General features: G+C 32.6%; 1 protein-coding gene across 13 annotated transcripts in view; it reads right to left on the bottom strand.

Moving 5' to 3' along the window:
- The window catches only part of LOC100748123 (dual 3',5'-cyclic-AMP and -GMP phosphodiesterase 11-like), a 141726-nt gene that overhangs the window by 9018 nt on the left and 111888 nt on the right, over window positions 1-20820 (bottom strand). For 8 of the 13 annotated variants that reach the window (XR_004461204.1, XR_004461203.1, XM_024365868.2 and 5 more), the window contains 3 exons: window positions 7658-7901; window positions 3334-3706; window positions 1054-1449 (listed from right to left, as the gene is read on the bottom strand). Coding sequence is in view for 11 of the 13 variants with exons in the window: in XM_024365868.2 (XP_024221636.1) it covers window positions 1054-1449; window positions 3334-3706; window positions 7658-7901 (1013 nt within the window). In the remaining 2 variants the exon portion in view is untranslated. The remainder of the gene's footprint in view (window positions 1-1053; window positions 1450-3333; window positions 3707-7657; window positions 7902-20820) is intronic. The other 5 variants (XM_003487419.4, XM_033319442.1, XM_033319443.1 and 2 more) reach the window with 1 other exon arrangement.

The following is a 20820-nucleotide window of genomic DNA, read 5'->3' as shown; positions in this document are numbered from 1 at the left end:
TTTATTCAGATATGGATATTCGGTAATTGGTTTAGCGATTAAGTAATCTAAATAGGATTTGAAACCGATATATTTCAAGGTGTTAGAAATGAAAATGTCGAATAAAACTGTTGCACGGTTCTAAAATATTCAAAACTGTGACAATTAATGCCTCTCTTCTCCTTATCTTAGAAAGTAAGAATGTTACTAATCGTAAATATGTTTGCCGTAGTTATTAATACGTTTCGCATCGTCTATCGAAAATACAAAAAAGAAGAGTGAGAAATTAAAAACTGGACAAACATTACGTGGCGGACTAAAAATTTTGACACTACAGTAGAACCTGAGCGTTTATCGTATGTTTGCATTTGGATTTACAAACACAGATTTTTGGATTTGCCAAAATATTACGAACGCTTCGTTATACAATAAAACCGTATTACGCCACAACTGATGAAAATATTGGGAATACGTCAGACGTAACGCACAATTTAGTCGGCTACCAACGCAACTTTAACCTGCGCAAAATTTATTGGCGTTTGCTCAGTTTTCCTACATTGTACCTAAAAAAGCAAAGATTAGGTAATCCATCCTTAAATAACAATTAGAAACACAGTTTCACTTAAATTATTCTCTGATAACATATTTCTTCCAAAACATTGATATTTAATAAAATACGTCCTCTCTTTGTTTCTTTTATACGTACTTAACAGATAAATAAAATTATAGTGTATAAATCAAAATATTATATAAATAAAACTACGGATCATGTTATTGTTAACTGTATACAGTTAAAAATATGAGAGAGATCCAGAAAAATGTTCTAGACGACGCTTGTAGAATTTTCGTATAAGGCACAGGAAGGCTGCGACTAAATTTTCAAATGGAATCTTGTAATCCCTTATCATTGTCTTTTATTTCTGTAAACAGTAAATTTTTTCGTTTCTCCGATTGTGAAATACTTTCGAAAACACATATATAGTCAGTCTAATATATTACGTTATCTAATACCTATCTAATATCGTCATACAATCTTGTACTGGTTTTTGCAAAGTAAATAGTAAATCCCCTTGCCTTGTAAGCGTCTGGTATGTTAACAGGTTCTCCGCTTTCGGCGACGTAACCGACAATTCCCGTGCCCCACGGAATTTTGATCTCGTCCTTTTTCTCCATTTCGAGCAGCGTCGATCTCGAACATACGTCAAACAACTTGGACACTAGGCATCTGCTTCTCGAGTATCCTGTTCCACGTTGCTCGGAGCTTCCGTTTCCCGTTTTCCCTGAATTTGCATTATCAGTCGAATGGTTCGACGAGGAATCGTAATTTTGCGAAGAAGGCATGCAACCGCCGCCTCTTTCGCCTTGAACAAGGAACAGAGAACCACGATCGGCATGTAGCAAGGTGCTGACATTCTGCAAGATCTTGTGACACAGCGATCTCACGTCCAACTCGTTACAGATATCCTTCACCTACGAGCAAATTCGTTGTCATTGAATATTGTTCGATGGAAGCCAAGCATCGAGGAAAATCACGCCGAAACACCATTTTCTCTGCAACGATACTGTTGTACCCAACGTACTGTTGTGTACAAGTTTTTCAAAGCAAATAGAATTCTGTCCCTTCTATTAGTTACGCCTTGGTAGTCTTGTATCAAAGGCGTCAATTAATTCCTACTACTGGAAAACTCAATTACCAAACTTTCTAACGTTGCTCAGTAAGTAAATTGCAAGTTTTAGAAGAAGCTGTCGATGAGTCGAAGATAAAGAAAAACATCGTTGAAGTGCCGTGTAATTACGTCTGTGCACTATACCGTTCGTTTAAAAGTATCCAACCAGTTGATTATTTCTAACAGTACGAAACTCAGGCAACAGAAGTGAGAATTACAGACGAAAAGGTCTGCGATGAGTTTACTCTTTACCTCTATCGTTGCGTAGATAGGGTATAATATTTGATAAAATTGATTTTAGAGACCAACATGAAAAATTAACGTTTGTGCGTGTGTAAATTTTATGAATTGCTTTGACAATTGCTTGTAAATGCTCTGTGACTGATATTTGATGCATCGACAAATCGTACATTTAATTAATAAATATACGCCCCTGGCAAGTCTTTTAGCAAATAATTAAATTTGTTATCTTATTATTTTTTATAATCATTAATTTACTGTTATTAAAAAGCAGACTGTTATTTCAGTGTTTACTAGAAATCAGACAATTCAACCGGATACACAAAATAAAGTTTATTTAAGAATATTTAAGGATATATCGCATTTATTCTAAAAAACATATGTAACTTCACTAAGCTTCTTCACATCGTCAATAACATAAACAATCAATAAGAAAACTTGTAATATCAAGTCACGAAGAAAAATGTAGTCCTTGCAAATGGGTCAAAAGCACAGCTTTAAAGCGGCAAAAGGTAGACGAAAATTTCATTAAGCAATGATTTTGAATGATGTATCATATAGTGCACATGTACCTAAAAGCGAAGATCTTTTGTAAAAGACAAAAAATCTAGTTTTAAAGGACCTACTTTTAAATTCTATACTACGTTTGGTACATTTTTTCATGTCCCTCTTTCCTATAAAAATGTTTAATACAAAAGTGCAAATCTTTAATTGCCAAATTTTAGTATATTACTATTTTGATACCTTGTCCAGTCTTTTAATTATTTCCAGATGCACTGATATATTTGTAAAAGAACAAAACATACGATCGATGATCGATGTAACAAACAATATACTTTCATTTTGCAAATATATCGCCGATCTCTAATTCCTTAAACAGGTCTGCACCTCTGTTAAAACATATTCATCACGTAATGCACCGTTCGAAACCATTTCACTTTTTATCTTCTACTGTTTCAAGATCATAGCTTCGCTCACTTCTGTGGATTATTCTACATACAACATTTTTATACTCCAATTTACCGTTAACACGTATCTTCGACGATACTGTGAAAAAAGAAAAAGTTAAATCCTATCGGGATTTTAACTTATAATACAGAAGAATATTACTAAAGAATCATTTGGTCTAATTTTACTTGCACTGTACGTTGCTTTAATTGGTTGAAATAAAGAGTTATATTGCGTGCGTATGAGATACATATATCTGAAGTTTAATAACGTTTCAATAATTTTCCGTACGACAGCAATTAATGATTAAGGGAACAGAATTTTTCAATTCGAAAAGCTAAAAATTGTATAACTATAAAACGTTATGTTATACATATATAAAATTAGAACTGTTTAGAAGCTGAAAGGTTGTCGGTGTTCCGCGAGGAAAAGGTGTTTCAGATCATTAAACGAAGACGAGTAAGAAGAGAAAATCAACGAAAGCAATTGGAGCACGTACCAATTCAAAAATGAGATCCTTCTCATCGAGATGCCTCAATTCGTGTCTGGACCGTCTCTGAGGTCTGCCCGCGTTTCCCGAGCTAACCTGCTGACCTCCTGGTTGGCCCGAATCCCCGGGCGAAACACTTAGAAAGGTGGGCGTCCCGTCGATCGTATTCACGATCGGCTTTAGTAAACCACCGCGTTCGAACTCGTGAGCTGAGATTTTTCGAACAGGCGTTGTGGCACCTGATCCGCCAGAACCACCCCGGCCGGAAGATGACGTGCCACCTGCATGGGTGGGACTGGATAGCTCCATGCAGCTGCTCGACGATGATGTTGGCGTTGCGTGCGAGACCAGCCACATATCTACCGTCTGTCTCGTCACTTTCCTGTCGAACGATCCAGGTTACAATCTTAAATGAACAGTGCTTACAGAAAATACACTGTAAGTGCCAAGAAACGAGTTTTTCAGGAGCAGAAGAAACCTTATACGTTAATGTAGACCAAATTCGTGAAAAAGACAAGTGTATCTGTATAACGTGTGTGTGCTATCTATTAGTTGTAGAGAAAACTCAATATTCCATTATTTAGTTCCATTTATTAGATTATTTAGAAAAGACAAGGAACAATTGATTAAAGTTTATCGACGCTTATATATAGCTTGCTCTATACAGGCAACGTTGTGACACCATTTTCTAGCATTATTAATAACTATTTAGAGATGGAAATTGCACTTGAATTCTGTAGTAGAGTATTCTCACTGATATATAGAACACTTTCCAATAAAGAGTCAAATTTTTCAATTTTGGCACTTACAATGTTTGCACTCTTAAAATGCCTTGTTTATTTTATCATTATAATATCGTGTGACAGTTACTCTTAAATTTTGCGCCTGTCTCGTCACTTTCCTGTTCAACAATTCTCGTTACAATCTTAAATCTTTCACTTGTTTATTTTATTATTAAAATATCGTGCGATTTAGTTAGTCTAAAACAATTCGCGTTGATCGTATTAATCGACCCGCGACAGAATAACGAAATATTGTAGAAATATTGTATAAGCCAATTATTATATTATTTTTTCCCTTTATCGATTTCACTTTATAAATTCTGTTTATCATGTAATCCTTTCCAATTCCAAATGGTAAACTATTTCTTAACACTGAAAACTAGATAAGATGTTTTTTGCCGGTAACTGCTACTTGTAAATGTAAATTTATACACATGGGTAACTGACCGTACGGCCTGCAAGACTCATACTACTTGAAAATATCGTATTGTCAGTTGTTGACAACATTTATCCTCCCTTTTTTTTGCAAATTAACGCATTAGTTTGCGGCGAAACTTATACGTTATGGTTTCATTTTTAGTCACATTGCTTTAGATACGCGTAAATTATTGTCGCTCGTACTCTTAATAGCTCTTTAAATGAGTACAACAAGAATCAGATATTAGGAGAAGATTAGTGAAAATTATATCTCTACGAAAGCAGCCAATGAACATTAAGAAGCAACAAATGAATAATAGATGCCTGTAATTTGTACCGCTCCATTAAAAGTAACATATTTGGAATATAATTACACGAATTATTCTTAATTGGTTGATAAAAAGAGTATTTAGGAATAATAAGGCTGTTCTTAAAATAAAAAAATAGGACGGTAATTATGCCTCGAGTATTTAGTCCATACGTTATACGGGTAACGGAAAACGCAATTTATAATACGCAATTTAGCTTCACAGGAGGTTCAGATAAAATGACAATTTAATTAATACAATTAAGTACGTATCCGAAAATAAATTGCATCCTTGATTCCATTCTACATTTTTATAGGAATATAATTATATATTATTTATATGTATTAAGAGCAATAATTCCATAGAAACATTACACTAAAGTTAGACAAAAAAGAAAAAATTCATAAACACAAAATATCGTTTATTGTATCTAATATGTAGATGGAACTAATGTTACAAAAAAAATGTTATGAAAAATTATGTAGGGTTACGCATTTAGTGTTTTAAGGCTTTAAGATAATATCATATATTTTATGATTTCTGATTCATATTTTATGATTAATCATAAATATCGTATATTTTACTCAACAAGTGATCACGAAGGCTTGTAATGAAAAAATATAAAATGTAATGAATATAGTAAATTCTCAAAAGATTAAAGCAGGTAATTCTGATAACTGTAATCGAGTTAGTGTTACTTTGCTTTTCTATCGGAATCTGACGGCCACCTTCGGTTTTTGACATAAGATGCCGCAACATTTCTTCTCGAATTCGGATAAAGCGACAAATTTTACGTATTACACTTATTTAAGCAACTAGAAAAATACGGCTTGAAAGCAAATGATCGCGAGCGCATAAATTTCGCTAAAGAGTATATTATAACAAACTACTGTCACTTTCTATAAATCTATGATCAATGCTAACGAATCCAAATTTAGATTAATATCAAACTAAAAGGTAAAACGAATGTTACTTGGAATACATAGCTGCCAGTGTAAGACACGATGATGAATTGATAATATCGCATGGAGCTACTTGAGTAATAAATAAGTTGGACAGTTACCAAGTATCGAAGGAAAATGTATAGCAGCAAAATATGTAGATTTATTGCGAGAAAATGTATTTGCATCTAATGAAAAATTCATAGAACACGGGATATATAAAAAGTATATGTATTAGCTGTGAAGATCGTTAAAAAAGTGATAGAAAGAAAAATGATATATCGTTGGTTGTTTGGCCATGCAGTGTTCCAAACTGAAATGCTACTCAGTAATTACCGAGACGAATTAGATATGCAAATATCGGAAACAACTTGATATCATTGCTTATTACTACTATTTAACAAAATCTACCATTATTATTTATCACCCCGGTAATTATTAAATGCAACTACGTAACCGTCATTTTATCACGATTTTCTAACGCTGCGACTTCCTTCATGATAAGCTTTACCTTCGATTCGAGCAAATATGTTGTTCGTTAATTTTGCTATTAGCCCGATATTCAATAAAATTATTTCCTTCGCTATTCATTCGGGGGTTGAATATTTTTATTGTTATTATATTTATGTATTTAATACCGTATCAACCTTTGTTTGCATTTGTTTTTATGCTTAATTTTATTACCCGTTCTTTTTCCCGTTATTTTATTCAAATGCAAAGTCTAATTAAATACCAACGAGATTCTACAAACGAATTGACTATAGTAGCAAGAAGACAATCAAATACAATTCTTAGGTACATTCGCTACCAGCGTTATATTGGGTCGTAACATAAGTAAGTTCCGTTAAACTCAAGATTTTTCTTTATTTGACCGAACTTACTTGAAGGTTTCTTGTAGGCAAAGCTGTAAACGCAAAAATTAAAACATGTTTTTTTTATCGTACAACGTCCTACATATCAATGGGAACACTGTAGTACAGAATTTAAGAGCAATTTCTACTTGTAATAATAATGTTGAGTTTTAAAAAAGTAAAAATTTCTAATAGTGTTAAAAATGGTGATGCCACAGATACGTGCAACATCGCCTCTATGCCATTAAGCGATGAACATGGCCGAATACTAAATACTATCAATTTCATAATTCTTACTCGGAATATTATAAAATATGCTTTTGTAATAAAAATTTTGTAATAAATCTTGAAAAAATATATTTTTTGTTTTTATACATGTTGTCTAGGTACAAAAAAGATCGGTACTTACCATGCCAGCAAATTTAAATGAATAACACATTTGGTTTTCTCTGCAACTAATAAATGACACATACAGACTTTTCTACAAATGCATTTCTTTTTCTGACGAATTTCTACTATATTAGTCCAAAGAATAGAAAACTTTATGACGAATTTGGATTGTCGTACATTTAAGACTGTACAACGATCAGAACAAATTAAATTTCAAAAATGATTTGAAGTCAAAGAAGATACTTCACTCTCCTATAAAATTCGATGTCTACCACTTACACGGTTACCTACAAGAAGTCCTCATTTATGTTACAACTCGATATACCTGGTGTTACAAGATTAATTTAGATTTAATTCTACTTATACTGCGGAATAAATAAACAATGCAATTGGTGCGTTTGATTAACAAAAAGGAATGCACTGTTACTGTTTACAAAAGTATATTGTACAAAAGTACAAGGAATAAAACGTATCCTTCGGTGGACGTTATGGTGTACCATGTACCTGCTGTACTAGCAAACATATTAATAATGATAAGTTACCTTTATCTTTCGATAAAGAACTTTCATAGACGCAATGATTATCAACCCGAACTCAATATCGTAATAACGTATCTCAAACTATATGATCATTTTGATAACAACCTGAGAAAGTAGTCGTTGACGAAGTCGGGATGTTCGTCGAGCCAAGCCTCCATGCGGGCGTATTCCGGGTCGTAGACGGCGGAAGTCGAAGAATAGTAACCACCGGCGGACTTTCCATCTTGCACCTGTTGCAACGTACCCTGACCAGCCATAGCAGTTTGCACCCCTTGCATCCCCTGCACACAAGGAGCTGCCGTCTCCGCCGTCATCCTCGGTTCTTCGATGCTCCGCAAGTGCAGGCCTACTTGACAAATCAACTATCATCGTTACGTATTCTTTTTTGCGTTTCGATTCTTAAACTAAAAAGCAAACTAAATTTCGAAAGCAGATTATTTCATCGGCGATTTCTTCGTTGGGAAACATTGCAAGAAATCAATGAAAGACACATCCTCTTGGCAAATAATGCAGGTTGAATGCGTTCGCGTGAACAAAATGAATGAAATAAAAAGAAACGAAATTAAAATATAAGCTTTCCTATGGCGTATCGAAATTGTTATTCTCAAATTTTGTTTGCATACATTCAACGATGCAATTCTGTTTTCATACGGTAGATAGCTTACCGAAGAAAACGTTGAAAAATACAGTGCATATGAAAAAGTAGAATAGAAGATTGCCGATGTAAAAATCCAATGTAAAATAAATACTAAATTGGTTTTAAATAAAAATCTTCGATCAAATTTTTATTTTATTTGTATTCGTTGTAGTACATTATTTCATTATTTCATACGCTTGTAAGGATCATTATATGTAAATATATCAAGTAAATTATCCTTCATAAGGAAAATAATAATTTCATCAATTCAAGAATACAAGACGACAAAATAATATGTCCTAATTTAAATACGAAATGGAAGATCAAAACTAATGTATCTATTAAAGATGAAATTGGGGAAAATTCGCCGTAATTTGATGTATTAAAAGGACTTTCGGAACTTGATATTGCCACTTTATTCCGCGACAAATAGGTTTTAAATAAATGTAGAGGGGAAAAAGAAACAGAATAAAAAGAAAAAAGCGGCGGGTAATTGAATTGTCCCAAAAAACTTAAACCAAAGTCGAAGAGCAAATACAAGAAAAAGGTACCAAAAAAAGTTTAGAGTATATAAAGAGATTAAAAAAATACGTGCTAAATCAAATTTAAATGTGTAAAAAATGGATTGTGAGAAATAATAATATAAATAATAATATAACGTTCTGGTGTAAATTCTATCTGGAAAACAATTTAGGTGAAACAATCACTGCTCATAGTAAATTATCAATTACATTGTAGTATAAACAAAGAGTAAATAAAAGATAAAACATTTTTATATGTACAAAAAGATTGTCTCGAAGCCTTGCGATTTGGAAGTTTGCGCTACAAGAATTTTCTCTCGGCAAATACATTATTTATAATTTCGCATTATACTGCAATAACTCATTAATTAAAGTTACATAGACCTTCCTGCTTTAACGTGTTGCTCTACATGTGTAGGTATTAATTGATACAACAGAGAGATAAAGAAATTTTAACATGAATAAATATAAATTTATGAATATTTTACAAAAGTACGTGATAAATTATGTTTAAGATTATGCATGATAAATGCCTGTGTTGCTGCGTGCAAATGCATATGATAAAAATTTCTGTCAAAATATAAACATCCGCGAACATGAACGTATGCACTCATAGAATGAGAAAGAGAAGAAGGAAGAGAAAGAGAGAGAGATAGAGATAGAGAGAGAAAGAGGGAAGGAGAAAGGTAAGTTAGTAAGTACCAGATTGAAATCTTTTTAATGCTGGCAATTAGCGTCCACAAATCCTTGCGACGATTTGCAACAGCGTGCATCACGCAAACTATCATAGTACAAATGAGTATATTTTATGAGAAACGAAACGTTGAGGTATGTTGGTATATTTACACATATTTACAAAGGATATATTGTTCGCAGTATACGTTTGTGAATTTCTTTCATACACAATAAATTTCGAATTATCAGACTCATATGTTAGTCGTTTTAAATAAAATTCCACGCACAACCTGCTGAGTACAATGATTTGTTCAAGAAATCTTGACAGATGAAATTTACTTCTTAATTGCGGAATTGATTCAATAATACGTAGTAATTTGCTATCATTACTCGCCAACTAATTAGTTTCGCGGTGTCAAAATGTCACGATACGGGGTTTAAAGGACTCATAGGTAGTCTTGAACTTCCACACATTTTTAAATAGATCGTTAAATCGAAGTTAATATCCATATGCAGATTACGCCGCAAATCTCACCTGTCAAAGTTATTTCAAAGTTACATAGAAGCAAATGTCTCCTTCTCTTCATGTTCTATGTGATTTTGATGTGAGAAACTGGTCTCTAGAACAATGTTTGAACAAATCTCACGCACTGTTAATATTGTATCCTTTGTAATTATAGGTGTTCTAATAAACAGCACGTCGATAACTTATTCTATTTAGGAGATATTCACTAGTAACAAGTTACGCAACTCATGGTGCATCGTTATGGACAACATCGTGGTCACTTTCTAAAACTTCCCATTGAGATTCTGAAGACTTACCCTACAGTCATCTTTAAAGAACAATAAAACTTATTTAGCTTATTCGCGAATTACACTTTTTATTGGAATAGAATCAACCAATCATAAATGAACAACCTCCTTAGAAACCAACTCGTAAATTAAAAATACACGAGAATTCTTCTCTCGGGTAATATATCACGTCACTCAGTTCTTTGCATTTCTACCACGTAACGTCATATCGTGTTGATTCCGACGCAATTAAATACTGTTTAGAACGTAAGTACAAAACGCAATGAAGAAGGAACTTCAACCTTAATTTACCATAAGATATGTTCATTGTTATACCTTAGAAATAAGAGATACTTGGAATAGATTTTATAATAACTGCGAAAATCACATAATTCGTAATCTTTCTCCTGAAAAATATTTCGAAATAGATATAACGTACTTTAATTTCAAGCAATTAATGAGGTATCAATTAGTACAACCTTGCACCTGTATTGTATGCCTTATAACAAACAAGCATTTTCTTTCGTCATCTGATTTTACGTTACCTAAATCATAAATGAAAGTCGATAAAATTTCTGACAAAATTCGACAAAACTTCTAGAATTTAATAGGATTTTCATGCCATTCTTTTTACGATTAAAAGTTTGCAAGTTGCAAACTTCCATAAACATGGATACGCATTTTGTCGTAAAACAAGATTATGTACAGTGAATATAAAAAATATTCGTACACTCTTTAAAACGCAATAACTTTTCTAAAATTAAATCAAACGACTTGAGCGTTTTTTTTTTTACAAATTAGAAAAATTAGTTTGCTAGACAACGAGTAAAAAAAATTGTTAAAAATTGCAATCGGTCGGAATTACGAAGAAAAAGGTCACTTTTTACAGATTTTTAAAATCTAAACCTGTAATAAAAAAATTTAAATAACACGTTCTGTAAATATATTTCTCCTATTACACGCTGAAAACATCGAAATCGATTGATGTAGAAACAAGCGAAAGGCATCGAAAGGTGTACATTTAGTAGATCGAAAGTCGTGAAAAGCTGCGGCTTTCACCATTTTTAGCCGTTTATAGCTCATAGCAACGTTAACCGATTTCGATAAAATTTTCTATATGTAGATACATATGACCAACATAAAACGATAAAACGTACTTTTTAAATTTTCATTTACATTCCATAGACTCAGATAAGAAAGTCGTAAAAAGTGACCTTTACTATTTTCGTCGCTTTTCCGACCGATTGCAATTTCCTTAAAACTTTTTTTACACGTCATCCATCTTTTACAAGTTATCATCGTAAATTAATTCTTCCAACTTTTCGAAGAAACTCAAGTGGTTTGGTCCAATTTGTAAAAAGTTATTCTGTCTAAAAAATAAAAAATAAAAAAAGGAGCGTACGAATACTTTTTGTATATGCTTCCTGTGTTGTTTTCATGCGTCTTTGAAACTTAATTTCCATACGTTTCTGTTCCACTATATTTTCATACGCCAATATAAAAAAAAAACATCTACCAAATAAAGTAAAACTCTTTTATGTTGCAATAAAATAAAAACGTGTCAACGTGCTTTCTTGTTTTCACGACTTCTTACTCGTGATGCTTAAAATGTTTCCGATACAACGTATGGAGACATGACGGAGTTGCATAAAGTTTCAAAGGCTACGACAAAGTCAAGAAATGGACCATTATTCCGAAATATCTCTGTCCTTCTGAGCATTTATTTTTTGAGCACAATTTTTTACAAGAATAATTGAAACGTTGCTTGAGCAGTTTGCATGAGATTTTCCATTTTAATCCAGTGGCTATAAATAGCTCTCATAGATGAAAACCATAATAAAAGTATGATATAAGTAAACCATTGGTAATTATATCAGAAATTTACTTAAAACGCAACGAAAATATCGGTTGATTATGTCTTCCACTTCCGATCAAACTTCAGAACGACGGCGAAGCTGGAAATGACATAAATGAGAGCTTAAAGGTACTTCGCATCTGCTTCAACGATCAAATGACAAACCTACGTTGGTCTAATAATTCTCAACAAAATTGGAAGGTATTGGAAATCAAATCAGAATTTGATAGAATTTCTATAAATGCCCAAAGAAATAATTTTTCTTCAGAAATACTGTCATTACATATGTCATGTATTTACGTTATATTATATTAGTTACAACGGCTGGTGAAAGTATTCGAATACTTGTGGTTATGTTTTGTGAATACGATACATTTTGAAATTCCACTGTCATCGAAACCACATCTAATTATCACGGTTATATTAGTAAAATTTTTAACGATCTCGAAAATATTTTTATATTATAAGTAAGATATATTTTACAGAAATGATGAAAGTATTTAAACAAGCAATCATCCACGATAATGATAAGTCTCGGTATCTAGTGTGACCATATTTAATACTCTCTATACGCTGACTATGGTGACTATTAATACTGTATATTACTGTTTTACTGGATATAAGATTGCAGTAAATACTTTGCAACTTCTAAATATATTTTCAGTTCAGATTCAAATTTTGGCAATGTACGACTGGCAGTCGCGTCTCGTTATATTACTATTATGCTAATAAAATATTAAAATGTTTTATACGACACGCACAATATGCACATACAAATTTTCTATGGTATGTATGTAGGCCTATATAAGTAAGATCAAACGCATAAAGTATTAATTAACCAAAATAAAGCGTTACAGAGCTTCTAGGCTACCTTTCGTTGATATTAATTTGCACACAGAAGTTTTTGTTATACGACGACCTCGTTAAATTGTCGAAAGAGCAACGAAGATGGAATATAAATTGCAAGATGGTAGTGCAGCAGCAATGCCGGAAATTCCGAGACGGCATGGCGTCGCGATTAAATTTATATTCATTTCACGATCAACTGACTCAACTTTTGAAACGTTCTGCGCTATCAACACAACCGTTACAAAAAAAGGCACAAATTATAATATACTAGAGGTTTGCATACAATTCTATGTGATGTCAGTTGCAATAACCTCCCAAAATTTTCTTTTTTTTTTTCAAATGTATACTATTTTGATTATATTCTAAATAGGAAAGTGACGTAAATAAAACGATATTTGAAATTACACATTTTCGAGTACAATCTAATGTTCTACTACGAACATCTGAAATACAGCGAAGTTTTCTAACTATCCACTTCGTAACTTAAAATTATTATTTCAAATTTTCACTTTTAATTTTAAGTATATGTTGAGTACAAATACGGCAGCTTATTAGAAATTGCACGATAAACTCTATATTACGAATATCAAACACTTTTCAACTATTTGAAACTTAAATATTGAGATATTACGTAACTAATAATAACAGGTTACATGTTTTGGCAATAACTCAAAAATATGTATATGTGCAGTATCTTTTTAGTTATGCATGAATCGTGAATACAAAAGTATTGACAACGGATTCAATTTACGATTCAAATATTTTATTTGCTTCATTTAAATATTTGTGATTGGCATATTGATAAATGTCGGCATAGTCGGCGAGAGCGCAGTTTCAGAATTTAGAACAGATATAAAGGAAATAGATATTTACTAACAAGGAAATGGCAAGAACTGCGTAATCTCGAAACAGTTGGCTATATGTACATACCTCAAGTTGACGATAAAACAGCCCCAAAAATATCTGAGTATATAACTCTTTGTTTTCCGGAATAAACCCTTGTCGATTATATTTACTTTTGTTCAATCCGAAATTAGCTAAATTTAAGTATACTTGTCAAATCTTCAAAGTCGATTATCTCGAAAATAAAGCCTCGGATAACAAAATATTGTACCAAATCTTTTTTTTTATGTTCTACATGTAGAATCACATCCTGCTCTGTTTTACTACGGTTAACCGTGCCATCCATATAAAGCACATAAAATAAACTGCAAAGAACCAGAAATACGATGTTGCGAACGCAACGATTCGTGTCTCTTCATGCTCAAGTATTATACGTAGGTACAATAAATTTTTATGACGTGATATGTGCCATAAAACAAAATCGGAGTATACGATATAAATTCGATACCGTCCTACAATGAGTCGCATGATTTTATAGTTAGGAAAATTTGGAAATCTTAATCAATTTGATACGAGCGAAGAAAGATCGTTCGTTAACGTAAATAATATTACGTGTTCTACACAAGAATATAAGAATAAAAATATAAAAAAATGTCAATTTAATGAAAAAAATGTTCGGTAAAAAATATCTGGAAATAGGTATAACGGAAATATAACGTTCGGCTTATGTTGACTCAGAATAATAGAAAATTATAGTACGCTTTTATGTGTCTATCAATCTTGAAATTTGCGTCAAACAAGGAACATGAAATTACCATCGTCCCGGCAGCCATGAACGTTGCGTCGCAAAGAAAACGAAAGAAAGAAAAGATACGATATCATAGTTGACAAGGTGATTTATGGCGCCATGAAACTAATCTCATGGCTTTTTAAGATATCGAAAAAGATTGCAAATAAACCGTGTTACTTTGTTCTATCGAACAACGCGAATAAAGAATATAGTTAAAATCGGGTAAGTGGCTAATACGATTTTACGAGTAATTAACTTCTAGTTTAACCGAATACGAGAAGCTGCTTACAGTAAGAAACGTTACTTACAACAGCAGATTTCCAACCCGCAAATTCCGAAAGTTATGAAACTTAGAGTATATGTAAAGAATATATAGGTATGTATTATGCATTTTTCCTTCCTCTTTTTTTTTACTATCCAAATTTACCCTAAGGGAGTAAAATTGACCCCTGAGAATCCGTCCAATTCCCGCTTTTGCGATATAACTCGCGAACTGTAAAAGATAGAAAACAGGTTTTCAGGCAAAAGCTATTTCTTCTGATTTTTTAGATCACGGATTAGCAGATATTGGATTAGGAGCTGATAAAGAATTTATCAAGAGTTATAACGCAAAGGCAGAAAATAGCCGGATTTTCAGGTGTCAATTTTACCCTTAGAGTGAATTTGCGCAGCAAAAAAACAAGAGAAAATGCATAATATATACCTATATATCTTCTACTCTATCTCCAAAGTTTCATAACTTTTTAAATTTGTATATTAGCGATTTAAATTTGTATATTCCCTTGCTACTTTCGCGGACTTCACTGACGTCCATTGGAAACATCAAGAAATAACTATTTCGTATAGGAGTTAGTATTCACGTCTGGCATATGATAATAGCAATCGATATGTTCGTCAACAGCAGTAAAATACTTTACGATACTTTTATGCCCCCATGATATATGTACGTTTATATGACTCTTACTATACAATCCTATTATATATTTATATACTTGAAGATATTATTCTATATTATATATTTTAATATAATAAAATAAAACGCAACTATTTAGCACATAGAAATAAAATTTTTCTAGGTAAATCTTCGAAACTGATATTGTAGAATATAGCCACACTCTTTGTTATGCTATATATCTATACATAGTCAGTAACTTTCCTATACATATTCAATTTGCAAATAGCTTAACAAACGTTAAGAATATCATTAAATTCGGTCGTGAATGGCTTTTAATATCATTCATACACCTTTGCATATAATATTCATATAATACACATTCTTATAAGTATCGAAATACCGAACATCGAATTACAAATATTTAAGTGAAAGTTATACATGGTTTTACGTGAAAAAATAAAACCAAAATGTAGAATATGATTTTCTTCTATGATATTCTATTTTCGAGTAAAATTGATTCGAAATATTACGTCTTAATTACTTAATTACGTCTCGCCTTAAAGCATCTTGCTGTAGATTAATGTACTCTCTACTTACGTTTATGTTTATTACGTTGGATAATGCGAAGCACAAAATGGGACACATTCAGGCATGATAAACTTTGTTCCAGATTAGAAACGGATGAGAACATTTTCTATACCGCTCAATATATAACTTTGATTCTAGAATTGACAACAATTCCTATAAACGCTTATGATACCGTCGCTTTGCTTCGATATTGGCACAACTGGAAACTTCGGAGGAGGGACGTTTTAAACTTTACGAAGAAACGTCCGTCGGTTCAGCAACATTATAAGGCTGACTTAACGCAAGATACGCCACTACTCGCGAAAAGAACACAACGCTTCAGTTGTAGCGTTAGAAAACGACTGAAGATGAACACGTGTAGTTGTAAAACTAAGGCCATATTGATAGCAGCACAAGTAAGTAATTTCGCCTACTGACGTATAACTGATGGAATTATACATATATATACCGCTTTGCATGATAAAAGTAAAAACATAATATATACCTTCTATTCGATAAAAAAAAAAATTTGAAATACTTTAAGTTGTGCCACTATCAAAGCAAAACAGCGATATGTTCGATGTTTGTAATTCGTTAAAAGTACAATTTATCTATGGCCGGGCATGAAATAGAGCGAAGCAAAACAAAAAGCATCAGCCATATTTAAGGCAATTTCTTCTCTATGAATAACTTTTATTTTATGTTTTCCATTTTTCATTTCTCGTAGAGCTATTTTTCTTTCCTGATCGTAGTGTCATTGTATCTGCACGCCGCATATTTGCGAAACACACGAACGAACCATCTTTTATAAATATTAATTCTGTTACTTTTAAAGAGACGTAGAAATGTGATATTCGTATAAGTGTACATTGCAGTACTAAAAATGTCAATGAAACGGCGCAGTGCTACACATGGAAAATCGTAGTCCTTGATTGTGCGTGAACGAAGAAGGTACACCATTTCCTTAACGCTACCAGATCGTAACTCTTCATTTCGCGAGAGACTAGCCGGCGAAGCTGATGAAAACATTTCACGCAATAACTTGCGAAGATACAGAGGCCCGTACCGAACGAACCGACTTCATTTCTCCCTAAGGTACATTAAACCGCAAACATTTGTAGAAAAAGGGAACTAACTTGATTTCGCGCCAGTTTAAATTAGCGCTATATCAAACGGCCGTGCGCGATTCCACGCGGCTAATCAGTGTATCAAGAATTCTTTTCTTGGTCTTCGATAATACAAAATCTTAAGAGAGCGACATCATGGGAACAGATAGCATTAATCGAGTACGTACGATTTTACACGAGGAAGGTAATTATGAAGAACAATGTATCAACAATTGAGTACATTGTGAACTGTAGTTAAAAAAATAATGAAACTGTAGAGAAAATAGGTTACAAGATCACGATTAATCTTTCCACTGTTTGTTTCAAAGAAATTACACATTTAATGTAATTCACACAGGGTGTTTCAGAATCCTTAACTCAAAATCTAAAGCAGATATGATCTTACATGTGTGTATTTAAAAGTTAAAAAAATGAAAGTATGTAATACAAATACAATTTCTAAAGCTACGGATCGTTACACTTCAGCACTATTCGTTTAAAATATTACTTTCGATAATGAGGAAGTTATTAAATAAATATGTTTACGTACGCGTGTGTATATAAATGTAATCCTATGCCAATGTACGTGGTAAAACTCGATTATTTTGAAAGGAAGATTTCTCCACCGCAAATTATCGTAATCTTTGTAAAGACTTGATATTTACATTAGTTTCGTAAGCCGATCATGTCGCCGAGCTATCGACAGGCAGCAAACTCGAGAGTTATGAAGGTGTGTGATTTGTGAGCAAGCTGAGAGTGCCCTTGGTAATTAAGTTGGTTGATTGGCTCTTGGAAGATCCACTTACCTGAGATGAACCACAAGACCTGTTTCTTGTGCGTAGGCACCTACGTACATGCGTATCGTCACAAAAATTCATCGCTGACGCATTCAAGATTCGACGAACGTTTTCCTAACAAAAAGGATGCCATTGATACAAAGCTAAAAATTACACGAATTTCTTGACGTTTCCTTCCTATTTTATTCAATATCATACAACTTTTCAAAATCTACGTATCAACCTTAACGCTTGAAGAGTGATTAACGATTAAAATAAATACACTTGTTCCTAAGTTTCTTGTCGATACTTTCCCAAGATCCAACATATTCGTACACTTTCACAATCGGTACTTTCCTCGATTCCCTAAAGTTGAAAGTTGCTTAAAACGAATTTAGTATAAGAGTGAACCTTTTACATACTAAAAAGAACAACATATCGATTACAAATGGAGAAATATATTTTGTACTAAAATTACTACTTCCTACTAAATTATTACTTACTACTACTATTACTAAATTACTACTACTACTAAATTATTACTTACTTTTTCGTGTCTCTTTCCTAAAAATTATTTTAATTTTTTGGAACAACCGTACGATCCTTTTTTTATTAGCTGAACAATCTTATTTTTGTGGTACCAATTCACTTTCGCTATTAATTTTAAGTAACCTTTAACTGCGCTCAACATTTTTAACTAGGAAGAGCCTTCTGGCTGCAAAATAAATTTTCAATCTATTTCGCGTGTCTTTCTAATTGTTATTATAAAATCAAGTTTTATACATCTTTTGAACATCTTAACGCTCAATTCTTCAAATTATTTTTTACAGCATTCAATAAAGCATGTACTTTCATACTTACAATGTAATTACAGAAACTGCGCATTGACACACTGTACTTGTTGCACTGTATGGTACTATATCATTGTTGGTATATGTAGTTACGATATTATTATTCAATGTGAATATTATGGAATATATGCGGTTGATATGGTCAACGCATATATTGTTCCAAAATGATGGAGATTAATGGACGATTTAATTCAAATTTATGTTCCAATAAGTTTATTGTTTCTATAATCGAATTTGCGAGAATTTAAGATATAACCAAATAAATGTTTTAATTATCAATATGCACGTTCTTGATATCTCGTAATTGCATGTATTTTAAATGGATGAAACTAAAAAACGTATGTAGATACGAACCGTTTTATCAGTGCAATTTCAGTAGCAGGATATTAAATCAGTAATTTCACTATGCTTAATTACCAGTATGTTTGTTGGCATAACGAAAATTGTTTGTCACATTTTCTGAGGTTATTATGATTATCACTATCGCGAACAGAACATATTCTTTAGCAACGTGCCGTATGGATATGTAAAAGAACATAAGCGTTAACAATAACGAGTCCCGAAACCTCGCTAAAACCGATGGTAATGTCTATTGTTCCGTCGAATTCCATTGCAGTCGTAAACACTACCTTTCTTATAATGGCTACATCACACATGCAGTCCATATACGATAAGCACATCATAAGAGCGGTTACTTTCGTGATTCGATCGTTATTTAGCATTCGATCGTTTATTTAAACGATTATTTCTTATTCGATGCACGTCCAAAGTCATTTGGACACGCCAATATCGCAAAAGGAATTCTTTGAACCGCTCGCATGCTCTATTATACCTATCAGTTTACTTGTAAAGTTAATTCATTGTGATTGTTTAATCGTTATCGATATTTAATCAAAATTTCATTTATGTATTTGGATAAGAGATACGCTTCTGATAGGATGTGTATATTAAAATTGAATTTAATTATAAATGGTCTAAAATTCTGTATAAACGTTTCAAGAATTGTTTCAACCTCTAGGATATCTTATATATATATCTTTTAATTATCTTTGAGTTTTTAGAATTTTCAGATGTGGACATTTGATAAATTGGTTTAACAATGTTGTGACCGTAGCACAAAGACGTTTATTTCACTGGAGAAGTATTGATAATAATTGCATGGATGCAACTGCGTCATCTGGAACAATATTTCGAAAATAAAATAAGTTTGAAAAATAATGGTAAGATATTCAAAATATTCGTATGGAAATGAAGTATCTATATATTTTGAAAGCTACCATGGCCATTTATATGACGAGAAATTATCTAAAAAGAATTTCATTTTATCCTTTTGTTCAGGATTTAAGCACACAGTTCTATTAATTACATAAATCTATAAAAATGATCATTTAGGATTTATTTCCTTATGTACATTCTTCTAGCCATTTATTTTAAGCACACCATCCAATTAAGAGTTACTGTGTATACGTGCACCTAAAAATCATATACATGGAAATACTCGTACATCGGTCTATAATATCAGCCTATCCTATTTCTGTTGTATCCTCGTTACTACCACTTCCGTATAGTTCACAATGTTTTATTGTAACATTAATATACCTATATTAATATTATATTACACATTTCTACGTTATAATAAGAAATTGTTAGAATAACTTTTTAAGAACAGATCTCTTTCCTTCATTTCCTGTTTCGCTACTAACGTCGTACAAATCAGTAACGACTTGAAAAAGATAAGCGAATTACGTTACCCTTAATTTTACAATTGGAGTTAGAAACGGTTCGAGATTGTGAAAAAGAAAGGTACCAAAGACCCTGACTGCGTCGCGCTGAGAGATTTCAAAAAATTCCTTCGCGAAGAAAAAAGTGAATAGAAGAATAAGTTGTGTGCACTCGTTTTCTCCCTTGGACTGATACAAAGGTTACGAAGGTTTATTACCATGTCGCGGCATCCCCTCTCGGTGTAATCGGGATCCAAAGCTCGACGTTGCGAAGGATCATGAGGCGTGCTAACTCATCCGTGATGAGTTCTCAAGCGTTCAACGTTGAATTAGCATGGGACTTTTTGCAGTGGGAACAAACCAGCAACGTAGGAATTTTACCCGGTAAAC

This window comes from Bombus impatiens, unplaced genomic scaffold (assembly GCF_000188095.3).
Source record: "Bombus impatiens unplaced genomic scaffold, BIMP_2.2 scf_0154, whole genome shotgun sequence".
NCBI lineage: Eukaryota > Metazoa > Arthropoda > Insecta > Hymenoptera > Apidae > Bombus > Bombus impatiens.
The sequence above is the reverse complement of the archived record's forward strand: the minus strand, read 5'-3'. Positions and strand labels throughout refer to the sequence as shown.